The sequence below is a fragment of the Pelodiscus sinensis genome, chromosome 25 (genome assembly GCF_052426305.1).
Source record: "Pelodiscus sinensis isolate ZL-2025 chromosome 25, ASM5242630v1, whole genome shotgun sequence".
NCBI classification, from domain to species: Eukaryota; Metazoa; Chordata; order Testudines; family Trionychidae; genus Pelodiscus; species Pelodiscus sinensis.
In genome coordinates, this window is record NC_143076.1 from 21,794,976 (window position 1) to 21,814,917 (window position 19,942).

At 44.9% G+C, this 19,942-nt stretch overlaps 1 protein-coding gene across 3 annotated transcripts in view; it reads left to right on the forward strand.

The window, feature by feature from the left end:
- The window catches only part of HMBS (hydroxymethylbilane synthase), a 35,820-nt gene extending 16,111 nt beyond the window's left edge, over positions 1-19,709 (forward strand). For 2 of the 3 annotated variants that reach the window (XM_089773326.1, XM_075909395.2), the window contains exons 6-20: positions 1,430-1,631; positions 3,571-3,627; positions 4,525-4,578; positions 7,293-7,365; positions 8,131-8,180; positions 8,275-8,330; positions 9,365-9,442; positions 10,939-11,016; positions 13,210-13,285; positions 15,400-15,513; positions 16,044-16,082; positions 16,645-16,764; positions 17,020-17,073; positions 19,048-19,134; positions 19,345-19,709. In XM_089773326.1, coding sequence (XP_089629452.1) covers positions 1,430-1,631; positions 3,571-3,627; positions 4,525-4,578; positions 7,293-7,365; positions 8,131-8,180; positions 8,275-8,330; positions 9,365-9,442; positions 10,939-11,016; positions 13,210-13,285; positions 15,400-15,513; positions 16,044-16,082; positions 16,645-16,764; positions 17,020-17,073; positions 19,048-19,134; positions 19,345-19,518 — 1,312 coding nt within the window. In that variant the 3' untranslated portion in view covers positions 19,519-19,709. Of the gene's footprint in view, positions 1-1,429; positions 1,632-3,536; positions 3,628-4,524; positions 4,579-7,292; positions 7,366-8,130; positions 8,181-8,274; positions 8,331-9,364; positions 9,443-10,938; positions 11,017-13,209; positions 13,286-15,399; positions 15,514-16,043; positions 16,083-16,644; positions 16,765-17,019; positions 17,074-19,047; positions 19,135-19,344 lie in introns of those variants that run through there. The other variant, XM_075909396.2, reaches the window with a different exon arrangement.
- Positions 19,710-19,942: the final 233 nt, after the last annotated feature.

A 19,942-nucleotide genomic window follows, 5' to 3' on the forward strand; every position in this document is an offset into this window, starting at 1 on the left:
AAAAGGGGAATAAGAACAACCCAGGAAATTATAGACCGGTCAGTTTAACGTCTGTCCCAGGGAAGATAATGGAGCAGGTAATTAAGGAAATCGTATGCAAACACTTGGAAAGTAATAAAGTGATAGGGAATAGCCAGCATGGGTTTGTGAAGAACAAGTCATGCCAAACTAATCTGATAGCTTTCTTTGATAAGATAACGAGCCTTGTGGATAAGGGAGAAGCGGTGGATGTCATATACCTAGACTTTAGTAAGGCATTTGATACGGTCTCGCATGATATTCTTATTGATAAACTAGGCAAATATAACTTAGATAGGGCCACGATAAGGTGGGTGCATAATTGGCTGGATAACCGTAGTCAGAGAGTTGTTGTTAACGGTTCTAAATCCTGCTGGAAAGGGATAACAAGTGGAGTTCCTCAAGGGTCTGTTTTGGGACCCGTACTATTCAATATCTTCATCAATGATGTAGATATTGGGATAGAGAGTACTCTTATTAAGTTTGCAGATGATACCAAACTGGGTGGGGTTGCGACTTCTTTGGAGGATAGGGACATAATTCAAAATGACCTTAGCAAGTTAGAGAAATGGTCAGAGGTAAACAGGATGAGGTTTAATAAAGAGAAATGCAAAGTGCTCCACTTAGGAAGGAACAATCAGTTCCATACATACAAGATGGGAAGCGACTGTCTAGGAAGGAGCATGGCGGAAAGGGATCTAGGGGTCATAGTGGACCACAAGTTGAATATGAGTCAACAGTGTGATGCTGTTGCAAAAAAAGCAAATATGATTCTAGGTTGTATCAACAGGTGTGTTGTAAGCAAAACTCGTGAAGTCATTCTGCCGCTCTACTCTGCACTAGTTAGGCCTCAGCTGGAGTGCTGTGTCCAGTTCTGGGCGCCACATTTCAAGAAAGATGTGGAGAAATTGGAAAGGGTACAGAGAAGAGCGACAAGAATGATTAAAGGTCTAGAGAACATGACCTATGAAGCCAGGCTTCATGAACTGGGCTTGTTTAGTTTGGAAAAAAGAAGATTAAGGGGGGACATGATAGCGGTTTTCAAATATCTAAAAGGGTGTCACAAGGAGGAAGGCGAAAATTTGTTCCTCTTGGTTTCTGAGGACAGGACAAGGAGTAATGGGCTTAAAGTGCAGCAGGGGAGGTTTAGATTGGACATTAGGAAAAAATTCCTAACTGTCAGGGTGGTCAAATATTGGAATAAATTGCCAAGGGAGGTGGTGGAATCTCCCTCTCTGGAGATATTTAAGAACAGGTTAGATAGACATCTGTCAGGGATGGTGTAGACGGAGCTTGATCCTGCCTTGAGGGCGGGGGGCTGGACTCGATGACCTCTCGAGGTCCCTTCCAGTTCTATGATTCTATGTGACTCAAATACAGGAGCAAGTTTGTTAAACTCCTTCTCTTCCAGATCAGAGTTTGCTGGGAGCAAACCATGGAACTCCAACAAGCAAATCTTGAATGTCTACGACCTACGTAATGAGGTCATCGCATACAGCTCGGTCTTTGATGACGTGGTGGATGTGTTAGCAGAGTGGGAGTCTCTCTACGTGCTGACTAGAGATGGGAAGATCCATGTGCTTCAGGAGAAGGATACTCAAACCAAACTTGAGGCAAGTCACCTTCTTAGTGTTTTATGGCTTCAGAATTTTAAAAACTGCACAGATTACAGATTGAGAAGCCAGCTCTTTGGACAAGAGAGCTATGTTGGCGGCAGCAGCCATGGTGGTGGTGGTGCCATGTTGCTCCCCAGACATTAGAGAGACAAGGTGAGTGAGAGACTAGGTGAGTTATATAGCAGATGAGATGATGGCTTCTCTGCACAGTCGAGCTGCTGCAGGTCTCTTAATATTGTAAACAAGCCTGTACAGGCTTGGGACAGTATTTAGTGGAAGGAACAACTAGCTTTGTGGACACTTAGGGCATTTACCCGGTGAAGAGTAGCGTGTGTGAAATATGCCACTGTCTAGAACAGAAGGGTTAGTCAAACACCTAGTTTCCTGTTACAGATTCTGATCCATGAGCGTATAAATTCAAAATTTCATTAAAAAAAAAAAAAAACATTTCTAGCCCTCATGGCTGGGAAGGAAACTTCTCAAGTAGGTACCAGAAGCAGTGCATCAGTTTTACTCTTCCTCATCTCTACCCATCAATATGGTTCCTAACATTCTGTTCGCTGTTTTGGTGACCACTGCACACTGGGTGGATGCTTTTCAGAGAACTATTCACAATGATCTGCACAGATCAGTGGTCACCAACCAGTAGTTTGGGATCTACTTATCCTGACTGGTTTGGCCAAGAGGCTGTCAAGTGCCAGTACTTCAACTGCGCCTCCCCGCATTGCTGTGCATCTCCTGCCCTTTGCCTTAGAGCTTCCCCCGCAGGAGCCTCCTGCTTGCTGGGCAGGGAAGGGAGAGGAGGGGGCACTGATGTCAGGGTGCCCTCTATCATAGAATTCGTCTCCACAGAACGGAGGGGGGCACAGCAGGCCTTGGGATGGAGGGAGTTTGTTGGCTGCTTTTGGGAATGGTACAGGGCCAGAGCAGGGCTGAGCGTGTCTTAGCCCCACTGCACCACCCCCCCAGGAGCCACCTGATATAAACAGTGCCCAGCTGGAGCCAGCTCTGAACCTCTACCCAAGTTATGAACCCCTCCTGCAGTCCAATCGCCTGTTCCAGGCTCCACTTAGAGCCCCTCTCACATTCCAAATCCCTAAGCCCAAGACCAGAGCCTGTGCCCCAACCCTCTGCCTCTGCCTCGTGAAAGGGAGGAAGGGGGAGAGGACAGAGTGAGCAGCGGTGGGGCCTCAGGGAAGGGGCACAAAGGAGGGGGTGGCAAGGGTAGTTGATTTGAGGTAGATTCTGGATTGCACATAAATTCAAAAAGTGATCTTGTGCTTAAAAAGGTTGGAGACCCCTGGCATAAATTATGAAAGTTGAAAAGAAATTGTGTTCTGTTGCCTTGAGGATGGGTGATAATTGGAGCTGGTGTGTCTGCAGGATACAAAACCACATGTTGTGTCCCTCTTTCCCTAAAAGAATATCTTGGTGAAAATGACACTGTTCACTTAGGAAAATATCCACCTTATGACTGTTTTGATGGGTAGTGCAATACTTGCCATATACAAATCTGGGCATATTGCAGGCAGCAAAAGGCTTGGGAGAGAAGGTCTCTTTCTGCCATCCCTTCTTCCTAGTGATTCAGGACAATTTTTTTTCTGTACAGAAGCTGGATAGGTCTGTGGAGGCAGCTTCTGCAGCTGAATTTCCTTCTCTGCAGAACTGGTAACCTCTATTCCTAAGTGTTGGTCACACCCATCCCTACTTTGTGAAGACCTTTCCCTCCCAATCTCCTACTGCAGCATGTATTTTAATGTGTCTGTCACCTCTTATCTCTGTGCCCATGCTACATCAGAAGGGTCTGGGTCACAAACAACAGCTTGTCTCTCTAGCACATGGTTTGGTACACACTGTGCTAGGCAGCAGAGGCAGTAATTTCCCTCTTCTCCTCTTTCCCAGTTCAAGGAGCGTCTTCTTCTCTTTCATATAACAGGCTTTGAGGCTGGAGAAGTCCATTGTAATGGAGAACAAGACACTGAGGAACGTTAAGGTAAAAGAACAGACTTTGCATTCTTCAGGGCTTAGCGTGTTCATGGTAATTAAATCTCGTAATAAAATGCATATATTTCAGCACTGCAAATCCATTCAAATAATTTAATAGTCCAGGCTTAAAATCTGCTCCTCTTCTCTCTACAGTTTTAAGAGGCTGGAGAAAAGCAAAAACAAAACAATTACTTTCTCATTTTTAGAAAAAAATTACAAGTAAGATGTTCCCAAGCTTGGAGTCTCTTTACTGTTTGTCTTAGTTAAAATCTAATGCTTAAATCAAAAGGAGTGGGTGGGAGAGAAAAGGGATTTAAACCATGTTCCCTCTAATTCTTCTACTTACTGAATAGATAAGCCTAAGTTGGTTAAGTTAAAAGTTTGAGCATTTTTAAAGACATCGATAACTTTACCGATCTTAATTAACATTTGTACAGCATTTTGAAAATGAATAGTTCTGTATAAGGACTTACTGTTGTTCTTAATGTTTTTTGTGACTAGCAGAACATCTAAGAGCTTAATACAATACACATGGGCTCAAACCCTGCAAAGACTTGCTACAAAAGTCCGTGGGACTGTATACAGTAGTGTGTGCTATGACTGATAGCGTTCATGAGCTCTAGGGCTCAACACTGCGAGAGTGACTGCCTCCTGGAAAGTGCTGCATATCTCCCAACAGGCCTTTTCTATACTCATTGCAAACCTGCTCATGTGTTAGCAAAATGCCAAACATTTAAACTCAGTTTAGGAACATGTGGTTGCCTCTTAAGGAGCAGATTTAGATGTTCTTGAGAGGTAGAATGAACTCTGAGTTGACAGAGAGCATCGGAAAGAAAACCTGCATAATTATCGATTTGAGGGATTTGCTTTCATTTTTCAAATACATGAAACATGTTGTTCGTAGGATGAAAATGGCCTGAAAAACAGAATTATCCGAGTGGGCACCAGGAAGAGTCAGGTGAGTTTCTGCTTATTGCATTAGCTTCAGTTCTGGTATGGCCACATTGCCAAGTATTCAATGGGGAAAATTATGACTAGAGACCCCATAGCTGCATTTCCTAAAAGTAGAAAATCTGGGTGGCTAATTTCAAATTTAATATGTACCTCAATTACTTATAGATAACTCAAATGAAGTCCAGCATCTGTCAGGATTCTTGTTCAGTAGGGAAGTGTTGTCTAGTGATTAGAGTGACGGATTGCCACTCAATATTTCCTTGTTCTGTTCCCATCTCTAGCACTGACTCACTATGTGCTTCTGGCAAGTCTCTTAGGGTTACATCTTCAAAAGTGGCCTCTAACCTTCGGTATCCAAACTTGTATACCTAACTACTGATTTTCAGAGGTGCTGAGTTGTCTTAACTGTAGTCACTAGGAGGTGCGGATGCAAATTAGGCTTCAGCTGCTTAAAGTTTAGGCACCCAAAGTAGTGATCCCTCTTGAAAATGTTGCTCTTTATTTATCTGTGCTGCCATTTTCTCACTGTAAAATGGGAACAATATGTAAATAGTTCACAGAAAGTCTGGGGTATTGAGGCTTCATTCTTTCACATTAGTAAAGCACTTTAAGGTCTTGGATTAAGCACAAAGTATTATTAGATGGAGATAAATGCACTTCTGTTTGCCAGAGAGTGACCTCTGAATTAGAAATAACTGTTCTGCCACCAGAGTTGCACTGTAACAGGCCTGCTTGTTGGCCTTGAAGGCCCTTAATTCGATGGGCTTGGGAGACTGAGTCCCTCCATGTCAGGGCTGAGGTGCGTTGTTAGAGCTTTGTGGGGAAAACTTGCCTTGGTGCCGGCTGGACTTGTGCATTCTGTAGCTGTCAGTTGGCACATTCCATCCGCACCAAGCCTGTGGAATAGATCGAGAGACAGGGAGGTTGCACTCCCTTGTCAATAGAATCCATTTGGGTTTCCATTTTGCTTATATCCTGCAACCAAGCAAAACTTAGGCTGCCGTGACCTTTACAAAGGGCTGGGAGGATATAGGAAATGGGTCTTTCTTGCTATCTAGCTGCAGCTGGGAGGAGCAAGTTTGCAAAGAGAGATAAATGTGCCTTGGCCCTTTGTTTTGAGATAATCTCGCCTATTCTGCAAGTCAGGCACAGGCATGACTCTGTATGTGGGAGGCTAGAAGATGAGACAAATGGACATTGAAGGGTGGGAGGTTATTTTTCTGCATCTTCAGTTGTTGTTAAGAATGATCATTATCCACACATTGCATTTACAGATTATGCCTTTCACCCAGAATCTCACGGCACATGTGGAAACCTATGGCTTGCCTAGGGCCACTTAGAGCATCACAGCACAGAAAGATTAGAAACAAGGCTTTCTGGTTCGTCTTCAGCTGTGACTACTAGACTTCATTGCCTTTCACAAGGCTAGAATCTAAGGAGGGATCCTTTATGTTAGGCTTGAGTATGGTGGTGGTGGATTATTTTACGTATTCTCTCCCTTCCAGAGTATAAATTAAATGTCTCCCATCTACAGATGCATGGACCTTTTGCAGCCTCCAATCCCAGCACCTTGCTCTGTGTTGTTCAGCTGTTCTCCTTCTGCATGACTTTCTGGCATAGCTCTGCTCATATAGAATACCATTTCCACAGACACATCTAAATCCTGGCTCCTTGCAGAATCAACAACATTGAAGTTTAGAAATCATAAAAAGCACAGAGCAGATATGGGACACTTTAACTCATTGCTCATTGAGGTGGTAATCACTGGGCTATTTAGTCTGTCTTGGTTATAATAACAATGGGTGCCTCTCATTGCAGAACCTATTCTCTAGCACTGCCCACAATGCTCAGTCTGATTCATGTCAAAAATTACAAAATCACCCCACTGTTTTCCTAGCTCCATTCACCCAATGATGGTATTTCACAGATAGCAGGCCACAGCCCTCCAGTTAGGTGGGTAAGAACTGTTGCCATTTGAAACTTAATGTTGCTGAGGCACAAAGAGCTGAAATGACTGGCCACAGAATGTAGGAAGTCAGTGGCAGGGCTGAAAATGGAACCCAGGAAATCTGATTTCCAATCCCCTGTTTGAACCAATACTTGTAACTGAAGAAGTTTTAAAAAAACAATGAATAGTCTAGCAGCATCTGAAAGACTAACAAAATATGTAGATGGTATAATGAGATGGTATAATGAGCAAAATATGTAGATGGTACAACCACTTCTTCGGATGACTGGAGTATTGAAAGTCCAGATCCAAGAATAAATAAGGAAAGGCGGGGGGAAGAGAGGCAGGGAGAAAAGAAAAGAACAAAAAAGAGGAAAAAAATAGTGAATTGGATTGTTCAAGTTACAAGAGGCTGATGATAACAATTTGCGCAACTGAAGAAGTTTTGTCTGTCCATGTCTTTACAGCTCCCCCCTACCACTTACCCAATCCATTGTTTAACCATGAGGCAAGTTATTCTAACTCTTTCTGTTTCTCTATCTGTAAAGAAGAGATGCTGGCACTTTCTTCAGTTGGGTGTTGTGATCGTTGTGACAAGGGGGTAGGCTGTGTGTGTTTAGCACCTTGCTAAGACACCTATTTGTATTAATGCTTGTGCTTTGAAGGGTGATGTGACTGTGTCTAAGAACAGAAAAGCTTCCTTTAGCTGATGTACTGAATACATGCCATCTCACATGTGTTCAGACTTTGCCTTCTGTTTTTAACTGTAGCTGGCCCGGATTCAGACAGACAGTGTAGTGGAAATGCTCCGCAAGCGATACCTCAACCTTCATTTTGAGATCGGTAGGTGTTCAAACACTTCTCAAAGGTAGGGAGCAGCTGGAGTTGGATGCTTTGGTGTATAACCAGTTATGCAAGATGGCCATGGCCCAAGAAAGAGAGATTGTGGAGTTTGCTCAAATGGAGAATCTGAATCAGTTCTGCCCAGTTAGGATCAGCTGGCTGGGCAATAGATGCTCTTGTCTGCAGAGCAAGGAGAGGATGGATGCTATTTACTGCTGAGCGTTGAATTCCTGGGTGCTGTCAAATCTATAGAGTAATCATGCATTGGTCTAGCTCTAAGCAGTTGTATCCTATGTTCATGTTCAAGGCTTCTTCCTACTTTGAGCAGGCATAAAATGGTATTTGTGTAAGCCCAAGGTAAAAAAATTATATAAGCCAAATAGTGAGTAATTTGGTGATCAGTGCTGCACTGATGGCAGCTGTGAGCCCCTTGCTAGTAGCAAGAGTGAGGTCAGATACGGTGTTCAAAGCAAAGTGTCTTGTGATGGGGATCCTGCTTAATACTGTTGACCTCAGACATACCAGCGCATGGCCTCCCCTTTTCATACTCCATGCTCTTAGGAATAAGGCAGCACACTCCCAGAAGAGCACAGGACTAAAAAAAATCCTATTGCTTCACATTGTTACATGGAGCCTGTGTTCACACCTGCGCTAGAACTCAACAGCCACGTACCCCTTGCCTGCATATTGCACAGCGACCTACAGAATCTGGACATCCCTTATCTCTCTCATATGCTGCTCTTAAAAAGCTCTCTCTTTGAACAGTTGCCATGTCAACAACTGGAGACAAGATCTTGGACACTGCTCTTTCCAAGGTACCTGACCTCTTCCTTTTTCCTCCTTTGGATTGAGTCAGACTGTATGTGACTAGGTTGGCAATAGGCTTGTTGTTCCTCCCTCCCTGTTTAGATTGGAGAGAAGAGCCTCTTCACCAAGGAACTGGAAAATGCCCTGGAAAGAAATGAGTAAGAGCCTGATCCTTTCTCTTGCTTACAGCAGACCATGGAATGGTCTGCACTGGGCTGTATATTCTGTTTGCATCTAAAATCAGGATGAACATTCTCGCCCTAGTGGCTTGTCTGTAACTACATGCTTGTGAAATGTGCTATCCACAGTCACTCCCCTTAATGTTTTCGTTGTTCTCACGTGATTGAAGGAAAAATGTGTCCTGTTAATCAATAATCTTGGGGTTGGTCGAACTGATACCCTGCAACCTGTGGCATTTTTAGAACAATGGTATGATTTGTTACATGCACATCACTGAGTGGCCACATACAATTTGAATTCTGGAATTTCGTTAGATGCCTCAGATTAAAACTATCATTGGACAGTCTCTGCAGCCTCCTGCCTGTTAATTGTATTCACTATTGACAGTGTAGGAGAAGTAGGAGCATTAGGGCTAAGTTCTTTCTGGGTACCTTATTTCTGTGGGAAACCTTGGTTGATATGTGGATTGTGACTGAGTCCTTGTCATCCAGGAGCCTGATCTAGCTCCTGCTGAAATCAATGGAAAGAGTCCTGCTAAGTTCAGGCTTTAAGGATTCAAGACCTTTTTTGATGGCCACATCAGTGGTATGAAGTGGTGCAGGCAGCTTGAATTTTGGGTTGTTGCCTACTGAAAAGTAGCTACTTAGATCTGTCTAGGCTATCTCATCCCACTGAGCTTTACATACCGCAAGGTTGATAGGTATCTGGGCAATGCATGTATGGGTCTTTGGCACCAAGCTCTTCCAATATTTATGACTTAGCACCCTGGGAGGTGAATCTCAGTGTTAGAGGAAGAAACTGAGGCACAGAGAGATGAAGTGACCTGTCTGAAATTGCACAGTGAATCAGTAGAATGGGGAGTAGAACCAGAGTTCCTGACTTCCAGTCCCCTTTTCTAAACTAAAGTTCGGGGTGTAACCTTTATTTCTCAGCTCGTTTTCAGCCATCATGCAGATGCAATGGGGATCCTTCACCCATATTGTGCTCTGACTTTTCTTTCTCTGACTTGCAGAGTTGACCTGGTAGTTCACTCCTTGAAGGACCTGCCAACTTTACTCCCACCTGGCTTCACCATTGGAGCCATCTGCAAGTAAGTGTGCAGTGGAGAGGCCTGACTTCCTGAGGGGTTTTAAAATTTCTTAGAGGGACTATTTCCTTACTGTTGGCAAGCGCTGCAAGCAGGAGGCACTGCCCCCTAGTTTCCTCCTAACTAATCTAGAGCTGGGGAAAGAGCTGGTCTGAAAACTCTAGAGAATTAGTTCTCTAATCAGCCCCAGAGTAGGCAGAATACAGGCAGCACAAAGGCAAGCTTTCCACAGGCACTACTCTGTCAGTGTGTTTAATCCTGACCTGACCTATTTAAAAAGCAAGGGGTTCAGTTTTGTAGCTCATGGTCATTTAGCTCTGAGGCAGGCAACTGGCACAGTGGCAACTTGGGCAATACAGTTCCCCATCCCTGGGAGGAGGGATAGCTCAGTGGTTTGAGCATTGGCCTGCTAAACCCAGGGTTGTGAGTTCAATCCTTGCAGAGGCTATTTAGGGATTTGGGGCAAAAATTTGTCAGGGATGGTACTTGTTCCTGCTGTGAAGACAGAGGACTGGACTTGATGACCTTTCAAGGTCCCTTCCAGTTCTAGGAGATAGGCAATCTCCATTAATTTTTATCTCAATTGGAAAGAAATAGAAACCAACGACACTCACCATGCAGAATGCCAACCCGAGCCCCCACGGCACCCACACGTTCCCCTCCCACCTCCCCCACTTCTCCTGCCCCAGACAGCGGAGGAGCCACGTGGCTCAATTGAAACTCTGGCAGCTGCTCGAGGGCCAATCCAGCGCTGGTGGGCACCCTGTGGGAGGTACCCTGGCCCCTGAGCCAGGGCTGGATGTCTCTCTGGCAGCTGCCATGAGGGACACAGTCCACTCTGGCCCTCCCCCCCACTTGGGCCTGTACAATGGGGCCTCCCCACTGGCCCCTGCCCCTTCCCTCCCCCGCCACAGACCAAAATACTTCTAGCCCTGGCCTCAGCTTGGGGGCCGGGGGGCCTCCCAGTTCAGTTCAGGTGCCAGAGTGTCCCCCAGTCAGGTGCCCTCCCTCCCAGTTGGCCTCTCTGGCACTCCTCCCACCCCCCACCACAACCCCCTCTCTGGCACTGGAACTTTTTTAGCCCCTCCCCCCAGCGACCATGTCTGCTGACCTCCCTCTCTCCCCCCCCCCCCACTTCCACACAATGTTCCTCCCTTCCCCTTCCCCCCTCCCCAAAGCTCACCAGCAGCAGATTACCTTCAGTATTGCCACTGCTGCTGCTCAGGAGCCATGGGTTGCCGATCCCCCTGCTGGGTTAGCAGAGGGGAGGCTGAGGGGGGAGGAGAAGCTGTGGGACGCAGAGTGACATGATGACGTCACTCTGTCGTCCTGCAGGAAAAACTTTTTAAAATAATATAGATAGAAATGGGAAAGAAAAAGAGTGCCCTCTGTATTGGACTATGGATAAGGAAGTTAGAGGCACTTCCACTGCAGACTGTGAGCCCGTTTCCATTTAGTTACATGCTATGGAATGATGTCTGGAATGTGTTCCTTTGCAGAAGGGAAAATCCTCATGATGCTGTCGTTTTTCATCCCAAGAACTATGGGAAAACTCTCAACAGCCTTCCTGAAAAGAGGTAGGGAGAATTGTTAGGGAAAAAATGGGGTTGTGAAAAGGGATAGGCTTAGACTTCTCAAAATCAAAACTTCCTGCTCTTCACTATTTGTGAACTTCCTGTGTTAATGCAGTTAACATCTTGTCTCTCACCTGTCCCTCGCCCTTTTCACAGATTAAGAGGTGTTCTGAGAGTGTCATCTGAGTCTCTTTTTTCAAGTTAAAGTGAACCATTTGTAGGAATTAATGATAAAAGAATAAAAACTTAATAAGAATCCCCTGAACCATAATTATCACCATCACCTGGGATAAAATTGCTGCTGTTTGAATAAATGAGCAAGACCTGACTTCTCATCTCTGCAGACACCCATTGAGATCTGACATTTTCTAAAGTCTCCACAACCCCCAAAATTAATTCTTACCACCAAATATCTTCAAAGCACTGTGCACACTAAACTCCTCCTCCCTGTCCTGACTGACAAAGGACATTCGCCTTTGTTGTATTTTCATTGAAGTCAAGTGACTTAGAGCATGAGTGGTTGTGTCCCAATGTTTTTGTGACCCACACCACGGCCAACTCCCTCTCTTCCTCAGTCTTTCAGCTTCTCCTTATGCATTCGCCTACTCTACTCTGATGGTAATACAACTTGCTGGGAGCAAACATCTGCTCTTGCTTCTTAATTCAGACTAAGAGCTAGTCTACACTAGAATCACTATAGCAGCACAAGTCTACCAATGTAGCTTTGTCACTGTAGTACTGCTGATGCAGATAGTCTATGCCAGTGGAAGAGAGCTTTCATATTGCCCTAACTTCCTCCCCAATTATGTTAGAAAAGCATTTCCCACTGACTTAGCTGTTTGGGGTGGCTTTTCGCACCCCTGAGTGAAGTTACACCAAGCACTAGTACGTACAAGCCCTGAGAGATGCAGCAGGTTCCAGAGGTTACTTTACAAGGTACTGTTCTCTTTGGGGATGTCTCTATTGAAATCACCCAGAAGAGAGTAATCTTAATTAACGCAGAGAAAATAGAAGGAAGACACAAACTGGCTTGCTTCACACAGATGTAGAATTGTCTTCACAGGCTAAACTAGAGGTAGCTTGTCATTTTATTTATGGGCTTACAAGAAAAGGGAGTAGCGTACATTCCTTCAAAGTAGGCCTCTCTTTGGTCTAACTGGCGGCTCCCCTTGCTCTCCAGATACCTATCTAGAATTCTCCCCATGCAGTCCCCAGGCCTGGTTTATGAGGCCTCACTTTGCACACCCAGACGTGTTCCATGATTCCAAAGTAGGGATGTTAAATTAAGTTTAATCAACTAATCGACTAGTCAATGGATTTTCCATTGACTAATCAATTAGTGGGGGAGGTGCAGAGGAGTTAACTCCTGCAGCTCTGCCTTTTAAATGTATGAAGAGCCTATCGACTCTTAATACATTTAAAAGGCTAAAGCGCAGCAGGAGTGACCCAGCACAAGCCAGGAATCAGCTGTCCCAGCTCATGGTGGGTCCCTTTTGCTGCACTTTAGCCTTTTAAATGTATTAAGAGTAGATAGGATCTTAATACATTCAGAAAGCAGGGGCGCAGTGTCTGGGACTGGGCGCAAACCAGGCATGGGCTGATTCCCAGCTCGTGCCCAGTCCCCGCTATCCCTCTGCCTCCCCTGCTCCCCGTGGAGAGGGTGCTGGGGGAAAAGGGCTTTTAAGCCAGCTCCCCACCATCACCAGCTCCTGCTCCCCCTACGGCCTCTGATAGAGGCAGCAGGGGCAGGGCAACTAGTCGAGGGATTAAGTCGACTATCTGAGAAGCTTTTTCTTATCAGATAGCCAACTAGTCGCTTACATCCCTATTCCAAACCTCTTTATTCCAGTTACTTTGGCAGAAAGTCGGGCTTGGGTAATGCTGTATTATATGGTGGCCCGCTGAAGATTCAAAGGTCCTTAACAAGGATTAGTGGCTGCTTTTCAAAGGCCTAACAACCTACCGCAGGGACTGTGTTTCACAGACCAGGTTGTCTGGTTGGATCTAGATTAAGTCATGCCTCGTGTTACATTTCTCAATTTTTCCTTCTGCTGATATGAATGATGGCTACATCCCCCAAAATCCATTGTGACTAATTGAAAAAAGTATATCCCTGAAAGTTCCTAACCTGGCCCCAGATAAAGGTGAGGAAATTAATCTAATTCTCTTTCACTGTTTTTCTTGTTTCCTCTGAAGCGTGGTTGGAACCAGTTCACTTCGTCGAGCAGCTCAGCTGAAAAGGCGGTTCCCTCAGCTGGAATTCAGGGATATTGTATCCTTTCCTGGCAGAGTGTAGGAGTGGTAGCTCAATAAATAACACTTCGTTTTTCTGTAGCACTTAGGCTTCCTGAATTCCAGTGCTATGCTCAGACTTACAGATCATGCTGCCTCCCTAAACTACTGTGAAAGAATTTACTTTCCCTGGCCTTAGCCAGTCTTTGTGTTTTTTGTTGAGAAAGGGCCCAATATTAGTTTAACTTCGGAAAGACAGATACACTTCATGGGAGGAACTGACATAAGACTCACAACTCATTCCAGTTCTGTCACTAATGGCTTTGTTGGGATTTGTGAAGTAATCATTTGGACACTGCTTCTTTGTGGCTGGGACTGTGGACATATCTCATGTAGCACTGAGCAGGTCAGCAACCAAAACTAACCCACTTTGCGAGTAGTAACAGCAGTAACAACAACCCCCCACGTGTGTTGTCAGAAGATGAGAGTACAGAACAAACTGCGTTTGTAAGAATGACGTGTGTGTGTGTGTGTGTGTGTGTGTGTGTGTGTGTGTGTGTGTGTGTGTGTGTGTGTGTGTGTGTGTGTGTGTGTGTGTGTGTGTGTGTGTGTGTGTGTGTGAGAGAGAGAGAGAGAGAGATTGTGATTGATTGATTGATTGATTGGCATTGCCATGCTCCCTCCATTCCTGTGTGGAGATGAGGTACAGAAGTGGGGGGGTGGAGGGACACACTGACATAGCACCCCCTCTTTTCCTCCCTCCCCCCCCCGCACAGCAAGCAGATTGCTCTGGGGGGGGGCAACTCCACGGCAGAGGGCAGGAGCAGCGTGACAGTGGGTGGAGGAGCAACTGAAATGCCAGCGCTTGATAGCTTCATGGCCAAGCCAGTCGGGATCACCTGTAAGAGGCTCCAGGATCTATCTGTAGATCCCAATCTACTGGTTGGTGACTACTGGTCTATGCCTCATCTCTTTGAGTTTTCACTCCTTGAAGTTGTCTCTTTCCTTTCATTCTCTGGGGGAATCTTCTCCTTTTCTCTCTTCCATAGTGCTTCACTGGGTCTTTGGAACACTGTGTTATACTGCTCAGCCAGTAGTAGGTTGCCCTGTGTGTAACCTCTTGTTCAAGCTAATCCAGCCATACCTGACAGCATTTTGAAGGATCTTTTGAATACGCATCCGGTGTGTATCTCTCAGAAGGAAGCTCTAGAGTTGGTCTGTGTGTGATCCAGAAGCCTGACATGGTGGCGTATGACACTGCATACCCTATCCCTTGTGGGCAGTAGATGGCTAAAGTGCTGTTGGAGGGACAAAAGTAAGGCTGTGTCCAGACTCAGGGGTTTTTTCGAAAAAAGTAGCCTCACCTGCGTCCAGACTCAAGCCGAGTTCTTTTGAAATTAAATCGAAAGAACGCGGCTTTTCTTTCGATGGCGGTAAACCTCATTTCACAAGGAAGAACGCCTTCTTTCGAAAGTTCCTCTTTCGAAAGAAGGCGTTCTTCAATGTAAATAGGGCTTCTTCGAAAGAGAGCATCCAGACTCACTGGATGCTTTCTTTCGAAAAAGCAAGCCGCTTTTTCGAAAGTTCAACGTGCAGTCTAGACGCTCTCTTTCGAAAGAGGCTTGCAGTCTAGACATAGCCCAAGAGGGAAAGGCCCAAGCAGAAAAGGGAGTACGCTGACTAGCTGGAGGAGCACCTTAAAGATTAATATTTGTTAGGGCACAAGTTTCATAGGCAAAAATCTACTTCATCAGGGCATTGCTTATGCCCAAGTAAATCACACTTCCTCTGACTTCCCTTACTCCTTATGAAATGAAGGTTACAGGAGACAGAGTAAGAAGTCCCCCAGTTCAACAGGAATTGGAAATAATAGCTTGCTGCGTAGACACGCGTGCTATGTTATTTTGAAATGATGTCCGTTATTCTGAAACAACTCTGCTGTGTAGACGTGCCCTAAGTCTTTAAGGTGCCGTGGGAGTCTTCGTTTTTAAGGATACAAGTGGCTACCCTTCAGAGAGCTGCAGGAGTGAGAGCCTGTGGGTGAGTGCAGCAGTAGCAGCCTCTACTGACTAAGCTAAGATCTGCAAGCAGCGTCCCAATGTGATGATTGAGTTCCAACTTATTTCTGTGATTCTTACTTAACCCTTTATGTAGAGAGGAAATTTAAACACCCGGTTGAAAAAACTGGATGAAAAGGAGGATTTCAGTGCCATAATTCTGGCTGCTGCTGGACTGAGGAGGATGGGCTGGGAGAATCGTATTGGTCAGGTAAGGAGAAATGTGGGAAATTCTATCAACGTACAGACCCTTAACACATTCCCTTTCAGGCCCCTTAGCTGCCCTGCCATGGATGAGTGTGACAGCTGATCTGAGTCCTTATAAACATTATCTTGAAATTAGGCTGCAGTGGGGCAAGTGTTTGGCTTACTGGATTTCCTTTCCATTCAGTACTCTTCATCTGGAAACTTCAGAGACATTTTTAGTGTCCAAATCCTCCACAGACTGACACTTTAGAAACTTCTGAATTCTGATAAAATATTGTAACTGCAAATTAAATAAGTACATTATACCCATTTTATAGATGGGAATACTGAGGCATGACCCTCTCCAGGTAGTACATACAATGGCAGAGTTGGGAATAGAACCCAGGAGTTGTTACTTTGAAGTTCCTTGCTGTAACTACTTAATGGAAATCATTTCAATCCCATCCTGAATTGCTGCTTGTTGGTCAGTTTTAAATAAAATTACAAAATCTTGAATTTAGCACCTTGGTGTATTATCCTTTGCTTTTTCTCTAGATCCTAAACCCTGAAGATTGCCTTTATGCTGTTGGACAGGTATGTTATGAAAAGCCAGCTGAGTAGCCAATTGCTGTGTAACTACAATGTAAAGTTACTGGGTAAACCCATCACATCACCCTTACCAACATGCTTGCTGATTAACCCACAGGCTGGAGTAGCCCCTCTGACCACAGGATCCTAGGTAAATGTTACATCTCTAGTAACAACCCAACATTTCAACTGAGTTTTCACGCTCTGATACCCTGCACCTCTTCTGGATGCTGTTCTCGAGAAGTGCACTGCAGTTCTTGTTTGAAGGAAAGCACCTCATTACTGTTGTATGTGACCATTCTGTTCTCAAGAAGTGGCCTTTCAAGAAGATACTAAGGCAAATAGGTGTCAGCATCTGTATATAGAACAGTCAGTCTGAAGCTCACTTGAGTAATGTACAACTTTTTCTTTCCGCTCGCATCTTGCCACTGTGTTATTTCAGTGGGATTTGCCAGTGTATGTAGAGGATAGAACACAACAGTGGCTTTGGAAATACTTCTGAGTCATGAGGTTTAGGGGTTTGGGACTGTCAGTGCAGACTGAGGAAAATATTTCTCTTTTCCTTCAGGGTGCCTTAGCAGTAGAGGTCCGAGCTAGAGACCAAGAGATACTGGATATGGTATCTGCCCTGAACGATGGAGAAACGGTGCTATGTTGCATTGCCGAGAGAGCCTTTATGAGACACCTGGTAGGTTTGGGACCATCACTCTTTTGTCTGCTACCTTCCTGTGGGAGAAAATAAATGCCATGAGATCAGAAACCTTCTAGTTTTCATTATCATAACTGCCAGCTACAGACTAATGTGTCTGTCCATGCACACATAATTTGTACATGGCTGAATGACACGTGTCTCTCATGCAGGATTTTCAAAGGGTCCTGACATGGTGGATTACATAGAAACCTTGACATGAACTTTAGCCTGTTTGCTGTGTTTTTGTTTCAGGAGGGTGGATGTAGTGTTCCTGTAGCAGTCAATACCATGCTGAAAGACTCCCAGGTGAGCAAAACTTAAATGTATTTTATGTGTAAGCATCACTGAGCATTTTCCCAGCACACACTTTTTCCCTGCTACCTAAAAGCAGACTTTGCAGCTGAGGATAGCCTTGTTATCTCCATACTGAATCCACCAGAACAACATTGTTTAAAACCCTGTCCAAACCACCATGGCCAACAAAGGTGTAGAGCTAAAAAAGTCTTTGTGTTGGGAGGATATAATAGTTCACCCTCTCAATAATTATGTATGGTGATTCTCATTCTCTCTAGTTACATCAGTTTTCTGGGGCCTAGAAAGCCTATTTCTTTGATACAAAAAGGAAGCCAGACTAAAAGTGTGTGCTGTCATGAAGGAAACCATCATTTTAAATAAATGGTACCTGTCTCCTACTCCTTGGAAAAGAATTATAGAATCATAGAACCATAGAGCTGGAAGAGACCTCAGAAGATCATCAAGTCCAGCCCCCTGCGCTAGGCAGGACCAATCCCAACTAAATCAACCCGGCCAGAGCTTTGTCAAGCCGAGACTTAAACACCTCTAGGGATGGAGACTCCACCACTTCCCTAGGGAACCCATTCCAGTGCTTCCTCACCCGCCTAGGGAAAGAGTTTTTCCTAATATCCAACCTGGACCTCTCCCACCACAACTTGAGACCATTGCTCCTTGTTCTGCCATCTGTCACTACTGAGAACAGCCTCTCTCCATCCTCTTTGGAACCTCCCTTCAGAAAGTTGAAGGCTGCTATCAAATCCCCCCCTCACTCTTCGCTTTTGCAGACTAAACAGACCCAACTCCCTCAGCCTCCCCTCATAAGTCATATGCTCCAGCCCCCTAATCATTTTGGTTGCCCTCCGCCGGACCCTCTCCAATGTGTCCACATCCTTTCTGTAGTGGGGGGGCCCAGAACTGGACACAATACTCCAGGGCTGTCTCTAGACTGGCAAGTTTTTCCGCAAAAGCAGGTGCTTTTGCGCAAAAACTTGTCAGCTGTCTACACTGGCCACTTGAATTTCCGCAAGAACACTGATGATCTCATGTTAGAAATCAGTGCTTCTTGCGGAAATACTATGCTGCTCCCGTTCGGGCAAAAGTCCTTTTGCACAAGAGCTTTTGCGCAAAAGGGCCAGTGTAGACACCTCAGATGTGGTTTGCGCAAAAAAGCCCCGATCGCGAAAATGGCCATCGGGGCTTTTTTGCGCAAAAGCGCGTCTAGATTGGCCACGGATACTTTTGCACAAAAGTGCTTTTGCGGAAAAGCGTCCGTGCCAATCTAGACGCTCTTTTCCGCAAATGCTTTTAACGAAAAACTTTTCCATTAAAAGCATTTGCGGAAAATCATGCCAGTCTAGACATAGCCCGGATGTGGCCTCACCAAAGCCGAATAAAGGGGAATAATGACATCTCTGGAACTGCTGGCAATGCTCCTCTTAATGCAACCTAATATGCCATTAGCCTTCTTGGCTACAAGGGACACTGTTGACTCATATCCAGCTTCTCATCCACTGTAACCCCCAGGTCCCTGTCTGCAGAACTGCTACTTAACTGGTTGGTCCCCAGCCTGTAACAATGCTTGGGATTCTTCCGTCCCAAGTGCAGGACTCTGCACTTGTCCTTGTTGAACCTCATCAGATTTCTTGTGGCCCAGTCCTCCAGAAGGATTGTGGAGGCAACATTCTTGCAAACTTGCTATGACAGTACAGCAGCCTTTTTTGGAATGGTGACAGTTACATAAATGCTTGTGCTTTGCATCTTTCTCAAAGTATATGGATGATTAAGGATGTGACATGACTAGCCCCTTTAATCATAGAATCTCGGTATGCCTCAAAACAGAAATAGGCTTAAACTGAGCCAGAAATGCAGCAGTTTGTCCAACAGCACATGAGCATCAGTGGCAGAATAACGGATAAGAAATGTGAATTTTTACGAAGATGCTTCAGTTGGTCAGAGATGCCACATACCTTTGTGTGTTTTGCCCAGTTGTATTTGACAGGAGCGGTCTACAGCTTGGATGGATCAGATAGCCTGAAGGACACGATGCAGACTAGTATTAACTACTCACAGCAGGTAAATAAATGCCTCTTACTTTCAGTTTGTTTTAACCTTTTAAGTCAAATGAAAAAATCCCCGTGCCTTTTTACCATTTTCCTTTATTTCTTTTAGTCCAGTCCTTAGTCTTTTGTCATCTTTACATTGTTCTCTGATAAGAATGTATATGGCAACCTACTCCAACACCCACTTTTCCTTGCTGTTTCACATGATCTTTTTTATTTTTAGAATGAAGAGGGATCCAATGATGATGCACAGTATGTTGGCATAACAGCGAAGAATATTCCTCCTCATGCTCAAGAGGCTGCAGAAACGCTGGGTGTTGAACTAGCTAGCTTACTGCTAAGTAAGGGTGCTAAGCATATCCTCAGTGTTGCAAGGCAACTCAATGATGCCCGATAAACATATCATTTGCACCTCCATCACCACTTGCAGTTGGTATGATTCCTGCAGGTCAGAAGTTTGACAGCAAAAATGGATTCAACTGCTGTAGTCATCCTTTCTGAAAGGGTGATCTCTTAATTTACTAAAATCCCATTTTTCTTGTGGATCTGAAAACAAAATTTAAAATATTAAACTTTGTCATTTGATTACTTGTTTTTGTTCAGAGGATAATCCTATTTGCAATTTCTCCTACAAGCTCTCTTTGGTTGGTGTTTCAGCAACTTGTTTACCCCGCTAAACAAGCTCTTTTGAATACAGCCAAGGTGGAGGCCATCAGAGATTGGCTGGTTCCTCAGACCAAGAAGCAGGTCCAGGCTTTCGTTGGGATGGGGAGTACTACCAGAGGTTTGTGCCTCACTTTAGCTCCATTGCCAACCCTGAC